Raw genomic sequence first — 12535 nt, forward strand, 5'->3', positions numbered from 1 at the left:
CTGCCCCATTCCCCAGGATTCAGCATCACATACTCCCAAACAGAAATAAACTCAATGAGCTCCCAAACTGCAGCACAGTGACATCACAACCTTCTTTCTGTCACTTAGCGGGATCACACAGGTCACCTCTGGCAGAGCCCCCTCACTGTCACCCTTTCTCACAGCATCTGAATGATCTCCCCAAGTGCCTGGCAGCAAATGAAGACACTTTAATTACACCATGACAGAATTCATTTCTGTTAAAGAGTGCTCTAACGAAGGGTTTAAATTAAATGAATTTTACCTGCACCTTGCTTTTCAAAATGTAGATGACTTTTATTAAAGTACTATGCATATAAAGAACATATAAATGATTTTATCCTATCACTTTGGAAGTACTTTGTACTATATCACCACTTGTTTTAAAATTATCTTTAAGCCTTATTGTTGCTAAAACATTCTCTCAAACCAACAATGATCATACAGCAAACTGAAAAATAAAACACTCCTTGCTGGTGCTATGCATTTAAATGCTGAGCTGGTTTCAGCTGCAGAACTTTAAACTCTCTTCTGTAGGATATCACTCCATTTTAGTATAAGCATCTATCAGGCACAGCTCCGAAAATGTTAAGTCAGACTATGAAAACATTGTCAATGCTTATTTTAGTAATAAAAGCCATGTTTAATCTATGCTTTCATGTTACAGTAATCTATGTATCAATCTATAACCCTCCAGCTAAATGCACTAAGTAGATTAAGCTCTGATTGATTTGAAATGTTTTTCACTATATTATCAAAAGTCTACAGATCAGCATAAATACCTCGAAGAAATTTTTTCCCCTTTGGCAGATTTACAAAGGCAGAGCTTAACTGGAATTGAAATGAACTTCTGCATTTTTCCAGGGCAAAAAGCCTGTCAAATCTATTCTAGATCTGCTCTGCTTCCGGACTTAGTAAAAAACTGTGATTAATAGTACAGTGCATCTGTTCTGTCGTGACAAAAGCAATCACGTTATGAAGAAAAGTGTTCCCTCTGGGTCTACCATTCATATCAAGCGTCAGGAGTTACCCCAAACGGTGGGACTTCTGGGACTGCCATCTGCATAGTGTGCTGTGCAAACAGCTCCCAGAAATGATGGCGGGGATTTTTGTTGATGTGCTCTTGCCAATTATGACAAAAAAAAACTTAAAAACTGCCTTCCTCATATAGAAAACAGCAAGAATTTTTTTTTTTTCCGCTGCATTTAGGGGAAGTGAGAAGCAGGTCGTGAGCTGTCACAGTAACCCGGTGGGCGCTGCAGGGAGGCTCCGCTGCCGCTGCTGGAGACGGTGAACTCCAGCAACAAAAAGAGCACACGATGGAAGAGGAGCGCGCTGAACTCTCTGTGATCCTGTTTCGGTGTTTCTCACAGCTCCTTTGCAGACTATCTGCTGGAGATGGCTGCACAGATGGAACGAGATTTCTACATATGCTCAACGTTCCATCTTGGTCGCTTGCTGAGACGGCGGCAGTGCAAACAAACATGGGTCTGAGCATCCCACCCAGCTCCGTTAGGGAGGTGGGGTAGACACATCTATAAACATCAGTGGGAATGGGAGAAGAGGAAAAACAGCCTTGAAGTGGTAAATTTTGATCCTTGCGCAGGTATCAAACAATTCCAATCAGGTGAGTTCGGATTGAAATTGCTTCTGTTTATCCCACCGAAGATGAGGCACCCAAGAAAAGGAGAGAATTTGGAAAAATAAAGACATTGGTAACAGTGTGTTGGCAGGGCATCCCAGCTGCTGCTAGGGTAAAACTTCAGCCTCACTGACAACAATGCCTGAAGTCCCATGGATGCCTCTGGGAAGGTGTCACCCATCTCCCAGTGGTCCTTAACCACTTACCACCACGCAATACCCAATTTCTTCTGGGATCCCACTTCACCCACCCAAGCATGAAGAGAGCTGACATCTGAACACTGCAGATCCATCCAATCCCATGGCCCCACAGCTTGTTCAAGCACCTGCCACGAATCCTCAGTCCTGACTCCAGTCCCAGGTTTACCTCCATGAGGACTGCACACGTGACGTAGTGTAAGAGGTCAGCTCACACAGTCCAGCTCTGGATTTGATTTTAGATTCTGCACCCCATCACTTGGGAATGTTTATATCTCAGGTTTTCTTGTGGGTCCTTCTACACCTTGCTTGGGGAGTAAGAGAAGTTTTTATTTCAATATAAACTACTCGGACACAAAGTAACATACCCAAAGGGATGCTATATCCTAATTTCTGCAAAACATACTCCCAGTGAATAGCAGGATCAGTGGTCCTGCTCTGTACATGCCATGCTGCTCAGAGAGGTTACAGAACCTGGCCTGGTATAACCAGACCATATTTGATCATATATTCACTTCATACCTCCGTACATTAACATAAAGTTAACAAGAAAGTTCATTATAAAGGACAAACCTGAAAGTCAGTGTCAGCCAAGAAACTGCCTGAGCAATCCCATAATTGAATAAAAATATGCGTCAGCAAAACAAGTGTCATCACGGGCTTGCCGGTGTGCTTGGAGTTCACCGGCTTGACAAACTCCTCTCAGCACGGTGCTGCATTCGAGACTCTGTGAGAAGACCTTATGTACTAAATGATGTTTATCAGCAAAATATGGGTACTAATATGCACATTTGACCTACAGAGTCAAACAGGCCTGCCCCCAACTTCAGCAACAAATTAATGAATAAATAAAAATTAAAGAAAATTAGCATTTCGTAACTTCTGAGCCACTCCTCTGGTTACAAAGTGCTTCACAAGGAGGACATTCACTTGCAAATATTATGTGGTACAGCATAAACACACATTTGAATATAAAAAGTAATATAAACTGCTATCAGATTTTTCCACTGATGTATTTGATGAGTTTGTACATTGATTTATGGGACCAGCTTCTCTGGGAGGGGCAAACAAAATAATTTATTTTAATTCCCTCATTTCTGAGTCCACCAGCCCCAGCTTAGCTGTGATACAGAGTAACTTAAGGAGCGATTCGCATTTCTACATCAATTAATGGTGAATAGCATTTTGCAACCTATTGTGTTCCATTAAGACTCAAGGAGACTGGGAGCAGCTAACAGGCCACAGTTGATAGATGTATCTGGACACTTTCTGTAAAAGTAAGAAAAGCTTGGGACTGTGCTGGGACCTGCAGGAGAAAGTGTGACTTTAGAGGGAAACTGTGTCACAGGAAAGAGACACTGCCAGGTCCCAAAACCAGGAGCCTTGTGAAAAGGAACTGCTGGCAGCATTAGCCAGCAACACAGAGAGAGATGCATGTTGTGTGCATGTGATATATATATATATATATATGCTCTGAATATATTATAATTTTAATTCTGATAGAGTATGAGCTTAAAAGCCTATAACATATCCTGAAAGAACTGGGTATGGCTGGAATCCTCTCCTAACCTAGTGAGCAGGTGAGATTATTTTGCAAGCAGCTGCTCACAGACACCTAAATGGCCATTTGCCAGCTGAAAGGACCAAGGTAAAGCACTGCTCCAGCAATGACTCTCCACCCCATCAGGCCCATCTTCAAGGGAAAGAAGCCAATTACTGTGAGGACCTGTCTGATTTTAGAAAATTTTTAGGTAGCAAGACCTGGGCAGGTTCCAGGGCCTACCTAGTGATGGGGAAAACAACAAATCAAGTAAAATTGTTTCCACACGTCTTCCTTTAAAATAAAACTCTTTTCCCTCTCCATTTCTGTCCTTGTCTGTGATTTGAAAACTGGCACGTCTAAGAGTGATTGCAGGTGCCATTAAATAATGAAGCAGTTCTGTTCATTAAAGCTCAGTGATTTATTACCTTTGGACTAAGGGAAAGAAAACCAGCCTGAAAACAGAATTCTTACATCATTTCACATTATTTCCAGTCCAGCACTTCAGACAACTGTTAGAATAGCAGATTTTCAGCTCCGTGGTCCACCAGTCCCCAGAAATGCAATACTGAACATCTAATTCCAGCCAGTTCTGTAAATCTAGAGTGTAACTTAAACTCATAACTAACTGCTGCCCTAAATGTTGCGTCCTACCTTCATACAGCCAGTCGCTGAGCCCATTGAAAATAACACCTTCCTTTCCTGTGGAGACCACTCGGATGGCTTGTTTCCCCACATGGGCACAGTAATAGATGTTATTCTCAAAGATAAATATCTGATTTGAAGGGAAAAAGAAAAAGAGAACAGCATTAAGCAGTGGCTCCATTATAAAATGTTGCATTTTGCTTTTACAAGAATTGGCAGTACAAAATCACATATCACATTTTTATAGCGTCTTTTGTCAAAAAAGGATTTCCACAGCTTGCTTCCAATGCCATCAACTAATAGAAAGATGCTAATTTACAACAATCTGAAGCCTTGGTCCTTTGACACAAGCTTTATTTTTCTTGCTCCTGTCTTCATTCCAGAAATTGAACAGTGCAGTTAAAGGGCATGAAATGAAGAATGCCATCACTCAGGATTTTGAAAAAGTGGTCCAGGACACAGTAGCAGTTTGCAGAGCTGATGTTGATGCTATGTGGTGACTGAATTGGCTACTGGAAATGGCTTCTTACTTGTTTCCAGCTGCTCATGCTTCCTTAAAACACAGCTGGCAACCTATTCAATAAAGCCAAATTCAGTCTAATGCAGATCCAACAAGACAACATGTGCTATTGAATAGGGTGCAGCTTATCTGACTGCAGCACGTTGGCCAACAAAGCACGAGGAGGTTGGTGTTTCAGCACTGGAGGAGATGCACATGCACCAAGGACCCAAAGGGTTGTGCTAGACCTCCCGTCCTGCCCTGGTCCCCAGGTCATCTTCCTACAGGAACCAGGGTAGATGGGACAAAGGCTCCCATGGGGTCTCAAGTCCCTGCCAGCATGGATGGAGTTGCCATAACCTCCCGCCCATCTCTGGAAACCCCTCCCTTCCTGTTACAAAAATCTAGCAGATTCAGGTTGATGAACAATTACATGACCAAAATGTCATGGGACCTCGCAGCTCCTCGGGAAGGCAAGGGCAGGCCCACACCAAGGATCGCCATCGGGTACCTAAGCCTGCCTCTGCAAACGCCTGCTCACAGAGCTGGTGTGTGTCATTAGATCTACTGCTATGAGAACGCTTTTGGGAATCAGGCTGGTTGCTTAAGTGCTGATCAGTGAGCAAAACTTTAGCCAGCCATTTAAAAAAATATTGTTCCATGGCACAGACTTTATCGTCTGGTTAAATGCTTTGGTTTGGGTTTTGCTGTCATCACAGAATGGTAGGGGTTGGAAGGGACCTCTGGAGATCATCTATCTAGTCCAACCCCCTTGCTAAAGCAGGTTCACCTAAAGCAGGTTACACAGGACCGCATCCAGGAGGGTTTTGAGTATGTCCAGGGAAGGAGACTCCATAACCTCTCTGGGCAGCCTGTTCCAGTGCTCTGTCACCCTTAACGTAAAGAAGTTTTTTCTCATGTTGAGGCGGAACCTCCTGTGCTCCAGTTTGTGCCCATTGCCCCTTGTCCCGTCACCGGGCACCACTGAAAAGAGCCTGGCCCCATCCTCTTGACACCCACCCTTTAGATATTTATAAGTGTTGATAAGGTCACCTCTCAGTCTTCTCTTCTCCAGGCCAAAGAGCCCCAGGTCTCTCAGCCTTTCCTCACAGGAGAGGTGCTCCAGTCCCCTAATCATCTTAGTAGCTCTCTGCTGGACTCTCTCCAGTAGCTCCTTGTCCTTCTTGAACTGGGATGACGCAGATCCTACCCCTTCCTCACTTCAAAGTGAACCACGCCCTGCTTAGAGTAGAGGTCTTGTTTTTAAGAGATTTTTAAACTCCATTCAGACTGCAAAGATGTACTGAACAGGATATCAGAAAGCCATTTAGACTGAAAGACAAACTTTTAATATAATTTAGTAGACATTTACAGATGGGGTTTTATATACTTGAAGATAATGGAATAAATGTTAGGTATCTTTACCATGATACTGAAATGCAATTTCTCATGTTACGCTCCTGAAAAGACAGAATTGGGAAAAATATTTGCTTTCAGCTTCTGTTTCACATCCTATTACGGTCTGTGTTTCACCTAAAGATGAGCTGGAAAAATTCCAGAAGAAAGTATAGATCCTGATTTAATTTTGGCAGCAGTTATAGTGAGTATGCCTAAAGGTAAAAAGTATGACTGAAACCGTAGCTTGGTTTTATTCCTTTTAGACTAAGAAAAGACACATTGAAGGTAAAAAATACGTTGTGAAACATACTACATTCTCTTTCCTACCTTGATTTTTAGTAATCAGAGAAGCTAGATGAGGGTGTGTCAAGTAAAGAATTTTCTGTGTTAGCCAGTCTGCATACAGGAGGGTTGCTGAAGCTTAAACGTACATAAAAATCAGGAAGACTAAGCAGAATAAGAAACTTTGGGCCCAAACAAATCCAAATCTCTGCGTTCAAGAGCTGAACATGCTGGGCGTGCTTGAGTGGGGGCTCTTCTGCAACAGGCACACAATTAAGTGGAGTTATGCAAGCGATGCAACCCTTCCCTTGCCCAGATTCTCCCAGCAAATGACAGTTTTGCAATACTTTGTACTGTATTAAATTTTAAATGAATTTACAGGAGAAATAAAAGAAGGTGGATTGACAACCTGTTCCTGCCTTTTGCTTTGTAAAGCATTGCTGTTTACTGTCTTCACTGTTGTGTCTTTCAAAGCTTCATTGCACTAATCAGGCTGCATGAGGTATTCGGTAGCTGCAATGGAAAAATAATATAGTGCTCTGACTGCAAACTGTCTCCTAATTCAGAGCCAAACTGCAGCACCTCATAGAGAATTTAAAATTATCCTGCTAACTACAGTGCCTTGTACCCTAAAAACGTCACCCATAATCAAGATAAAAGATAACTGAAGCAGCACCAGGAAGATTTCTGTGTAATGTATCTTATAAATTAAGAAAAAGCTTTTGAACTTCCGTTATTCATCAAAAAGAAACATCTTTGGATTACTTCACATTTTGGGTTAGAAAGATATTAGATGATATTACGAAATACCTATATAATATTTTTTACTGTTTTGCTTTTATGACATCAAAGCTGTGCTTTCTATCAAATGATCACAATCCTTTGGGCTAATTAGAGGATAAGAAATTTTGGTAAAGAAAAATAATTAAAAATCTATAGACATCACTTTCACATTATTTTATGCTTGCTTTTCATAGCAGTTCTAGATTAATATAAAATGACAACAGAAGGGGTCAAGCTCAGTTTTATGACTCTGTGTACAGGAGACTGTACAGGAGACAAAGACCAGACCCAAGATTCCCGGTGTCTTCTCTTTCAGTGTGCATATTTGAGCAAGACTTTAGCCCCAACATTCTTGCTATATATACCTTTTGTCATGGACAGCCCAGAGAGTCCAACACTGAGCATGACTAATGGCATGGAAAAGAAACCTGTGCTATGTCAGAAAGATACCCTCACATTGCATACAATGTCTGTTTTCATCATGGCACATTCAATGCAGAGGAAAGAGAAGATATTCTGAAAGAAGTGAAAAGAATGAAAACATCCAGACATAGAATGAAGAAACTGAAACTGCAAACTCTATAGAATAAACAAGAAAGACATAAGCTCTACAAGATAACGGAGAGGACACAGAAAAAAGGAAAAGGATGTTTTCACCCTTTAATTTCTCCAAATCAACAGGGAAACCCATGAAACCTAGAAGAAAGCTGTTTAAAAAATATTTTTCCTAATGAAATCAGAATTAACACGTGGAACTTTTTGCCACTGGATGTAACAGAAAACAAGAACTTCATTCTCTCCCTGCTCAAAAGATGAAATTTAACAAAGATAACTGGAATGTCCAGGTGGACTAGGATAAAGTTGTGGGTTTTTTTTTGGTTGGTTGTTTTTTTTAAATACATCCACTTAATCCCAGAGTAACAAAAATCAATGGGGATTTTGCTGGTGGTTTTACGTGGCTCAGAATGTCACCGGAAACTTTACGTATAAGATACAACCTCTTTAGCCTCAGATATCAACACACCACTAACTCATGTGGCCTGGGAAGAAATCTCAGCCTGTTTGCAAATTGTATTAGAACCGATTACTTGAAATCGTTTGACATCCTTGTGTGACACAATAGTGGAGAAAAAATACTAGACTGGTTGGACCACAAGCCTGAGACAGAAGGAGAATTTTAAGTCACACATAAAATAAACTTAATTCACTTAAAACATACAAGAGCCTTAACAACACTGATTGATTTAAGGAGGATGGTTTAAAATGTTTTTGCAACATTTTAAGGGCTTCTAAAGTAACGTTCCCTACCAAACCAACCCAGAGTGGTATTAAATAATTATGCTGCAGTAATTAAAATACCCGTACTTTTAAATGGATTAATTTACAGACCTTTTCAGGAATCTAATGAAAATAATCTCTTTAAGACCACTGCAAAAGCCACAGTGACCAACTATTTTGAGCTGATGAATACTACACTTCCTTTTACGGTTTTTCAACACACCTTCCTTCCAGCCAAAGAGGTGAGTAAAGTTCCTATTTCTTCACAGACTAAGAGAAAATAAATTCATATGCGCTAATCTGCATTTTTACTGCTTCTATTTTCCAACTATAGGGTGGCATTCTAAGTTTATGTTCTCCTCACCTCATCATTTGTAACATGTATAACTTGTCAACTGAATGAGCGACATCACTCAAAATTAGCATACCCAAGCATAAAGTTTATGCCTTGATGCTTATTACTTTAAATTATCAGCACATTGTAGAAGTGTGAATGTTTCCTACACATTAGAAGGCAGCCTTCCACACTGCAAACCAGCCCATGAGATTTAACTAGGAAAAAAAAAGTAGTTAACATGGAAAGGTTGGCCATTTAACATGGAGAGCTCAGTCAAAAAGCATTGGCCTTCATGCATAGACAGATACATGAAGTCTTGCCTTGACACTGTTTTATCCAAACCAGTCCAAACTTCCTTGGAGGCTGAAAAAAATCAATCACAAAATGGAAGACTCAGTAAGTGGGGAAATATAACTGCAAATCAGATGATGTTACTCTCTGCTCATCCAATATAATGCACTTCATTGTTTTCTGTTTTTAATGTTAAAGCCTTCTTTTATTTTTTCCTCTCCATATCTGCTCTTTTGCTGGCAAACCAGTTTACCTGAGGGTGTATTCTGCAGAATAAATAAAATAACAGATTCATTTTATAGTTCTGTGCATCTCTCAGAAACGTTCATATTTATTTTTCAGAATCAGTAAAAAACATCTGTGTAAAGGTAATCATCCACGGACTTAACTGTTGTAGATGCTGAGCAAATGCACAGAAAATACAGTCCTTACCCCAACAGCATATCATTTTAACAGACAGAGAAGTACTATTGTCTCCACTCAAAATGTGAAAAATAAGAGACAAGGACACCAAAGACAAGATTCAGTTGCCCAAATATGCATCTAGAGCCATTTTAAGCCCCCTCATGTCTAGAAGATATGATACGGGACATATGGAAGTCTCCGCTCTCACAGAGTAGCATCTAGAGGCTACATACTTTTAACACTATTGAGCTGAGGTGCTCTAGGAGCCTATGTTTAAGCAGGCAAATCCAATTTTAAATGTCACACAGGAAGACTGGCAAAACCATGAGTCAAACTTGGGTAGCTTGAGCTCTATTCCCAATGCCTTAATCATAAAATCATCCTTACTGTAATTATGTCACATCAGGTGGACTGTTATAAGATTGTGAAGAGTGAAAGAGAAGAGATCGAAAATGTGCGTCATCCTGCCATGAACTGCTTGTCTAACTGATCTGTTTATTGGCAGAAACATGGTCAGCTTCAACACTTGAACTCATACTTCCTTCTGCAAAGGCCTACGGCTACTGTAAAATCCATTTTGCTGAATAATAAAGAAAAACAGTTCTTGTATGTCTTTTGCTCTGTTCAGCTGCCATTGCACATTCTCAAGGTACATTGGTAGGATTCAGTATTGCCTCATCTTGTTCAGGACTTTCTGTGGCCTTTTGTAGATGGCATGATCTAGTCTGCCTTAGATGCCAAGAAGACTCAGCAGTGAGATGCAGGTACCAGTGAAGGCATAAAGTATTCAGGGATTATTCTCCAGCAGCTTTTATGGTGTGCTGGGTGCTCCCAAGTCCAATCAAAGCCAATCAATGCAGTTCATGTATGTTAGCGATCTACCACTTCCACTGAGTACAAACAGCCGACAAACAGCCAATGTCAGGTGTCTTTATCCACTTAAGCTCTGGTCCATTAGCTCTTTGAGGGTAATGGCAGCACAAGAACGCATTTAATTTAGATCACCAGTAGATTAATATGGGAATAAAAAACCAAAACGCATGGTGAAAACGATCTTGGAGAAGAGACCATCGTCCCTCCCAGACCTACTGAAAAGCCATACTCTGGCTTCCTTGTTCACATCCTTCAAAGTCTCCAAAAGCCCTCTCCTCCTGCTGCAGGGTGGAACAGCCTCAAAAGAAGAACTGTAGCTTATATTCAATGACTACTGCCTCGGTGCCGTTGCTCATAGTCCTAATCACGTCCAAGTCCCTGGGCCCTTCTACCTAAACCCCAATCACATCAAACTTTGTTAGTAACAGTCACCCATTTCACCACCCAAGCCCTACAAGTATATATATGGGCAAATTAAGTTAATAATTTGAAGTAAATCCAGACTTCTGTAAGGTCAGGATGTCCTTGCATGGTGCAGGACTGCATCAATATGGTATGTTAATGGGGATTCAACTGCATGAAATCAATCTACATGCAATTTAAGGTTCCTTAAGAGAAAGACCTCTCCCTTCTCCCCTCCATTTCTTGTGCCCTCTAATTCCACTTAAATATTCTGGAGATAGCCCTTCTCAAGACAGTTTTGTTTTTCCACTGCCATATGAAACCTGGAAGCTGAGGACTATGAAAATTAAAAACTGCAAAGAAAGATTCCCTGTTGTTTTCTCCAAGTTAAAACTTGTCCTTACTAGACAGAATTACAATGACCATCGTTGTCTATGCAACACTGTGAAGCAGATAGATAATTGTGTTTTCACTTTGGGATATCAAGGGAATGTGACAAGCATTGTGCCGGAAAGGTCTTGGTATTTTGCAGTTATCATTCTTAAATCAACTGCAGCAGAAAAATGTGTGATCAATTCAAAATCACTTCTAAAGCTTGTTGCTGATTGACTATGCATTATTTAATGAATACTCTGCAAATTTCTTCTTTTGAACCTTATAAAATGGAAACTTTGATGTTCAAATAGCTTCCATTAATGCATTCTGTCGTAAGTGTTGTTCTTAATGCATATGACATGATTACACCAACTCTTATCAGTTCTTCAAAAAGGGTGATAAAACCACAAAGTGCCCCTCACCAGTGAGCTTACACAATCAGAGCTAGTATTTTAATTAGGCTTTTCTTGTTGCCATTTATATATAGCTTGATAGCAGGTAGGAAAAAAGACCTAAGAAAAAAAGCTTCAAAATATTTTTCTTCTCTCCATCAAATGGTTCATGTTTGTGGTTTAGGAAAGAGATGGATAACAATTACAATAGGAGTATGATAAAGAAATTTTAAATCAGCTTTTTTTCTTTACAGACTCAAATTGTCATTCTTAAAACTGGTGAGGAACCAATGAAACTCTTTCACACGATCAACACATTGCAAAGAATCACATCTTGATAAATTATTGACAGAGAAGGCTACAGTTTCAGTTTTTCATTTCAGGGTTTATCTTTGGTTTAACTCAAAGTAATAAGACAAGGATTTAGAAGACATAGCAGTTTCTGAAGGTACGCAACAAATAGATAATTGAATTCTTAATTCAACTTTACCCTGCTCAGAGATGGGCAAAGGTGGTGTTTGGACCAAAGTGAGGACTACACCAGTTTTAAAATGATTCTGCATGAAGGCTTTCAGGACAGAGAAGCTGAAAACACCCCAGGGGACCACTAAAATCAGAGAATACAGTAGTACAGATTGATGCACCTAAGAATCGTTCTGATCCATATACACATCAAAACCAGTATTCATGACTGTTATTGGAGATCGAAGGCTTGTATGCATCTGATATCAGTAGTGTAAGAGATTAACTGCATGGAAATCAATGCAATGAAAGGAAATGTAATTTATTCTGCAAAGGAAAACCATCACAGTTACTGTAAAAGACAAATGAAAAACCTTCAGTGGCTTTGATTACATATCTAGGAAAGGAAGTGCAGAAGACTCACCACTTGCAAATTGTGCAGATATCCTGATTTTAGCCATATATCTTGGAAATTGCTAACATCCCTTGTAAAATAAACATTAAGAACTTAATTTTGCTTTCATTGCATGCAATCAACAGAGACTAAGAAGTCAGAACGAATGGAAAAGCATTCTTTCTTGTCTCCAAGCAAAGAAATATTTTCTATTTCTATGAAGAGTGTCTAGGTCCCATTTAAGAGCTCTTGAGAAAGGATGTGGCTCTCCAGGTCTTCGCTCTGTGGCTGGGGGAGATGATCACCTTGCCTGCAGGAGGTG

General features: G+C 40.2%; 1 protein-coding gene across 1 annotated transcript in view; it reads right to left on the reverse strand.

The window, feature by feature from the left end:
* Positions 1-12535, reverse strand: part of DPP6 (dipeptidyl peptidase like 6) — a 408745-nt gene that overhangs the window by 81928 nt on the left and 314282 nt on the right. The window contains exon 8 of the mRNA XM_086467441.1: positions 4052-4172. Within this exon, the coding sequence (XP_086323567.1) occupies positions 4052-4172 (121 nt within the window). The remainder of the gene's footprint in view (positions 1-4051; positions 4173-12535) is intronic.

The sequence above is a fragment of the Leptosomus discolor genome, chromosome 6 (genome assembly GCF_034619465.1).
Source record: "Leptosomus discolor isolate bLepDis1 chromosome 6, bLepDis1.hap2, whole genome shotgun sequence".
Taxonomy (NCBI): Eukaryota; Metazoa; Chordata; class Aves; order Leptosomiformes; family Leptosomidae; genus Leptosomus; species Leptosomus discolor.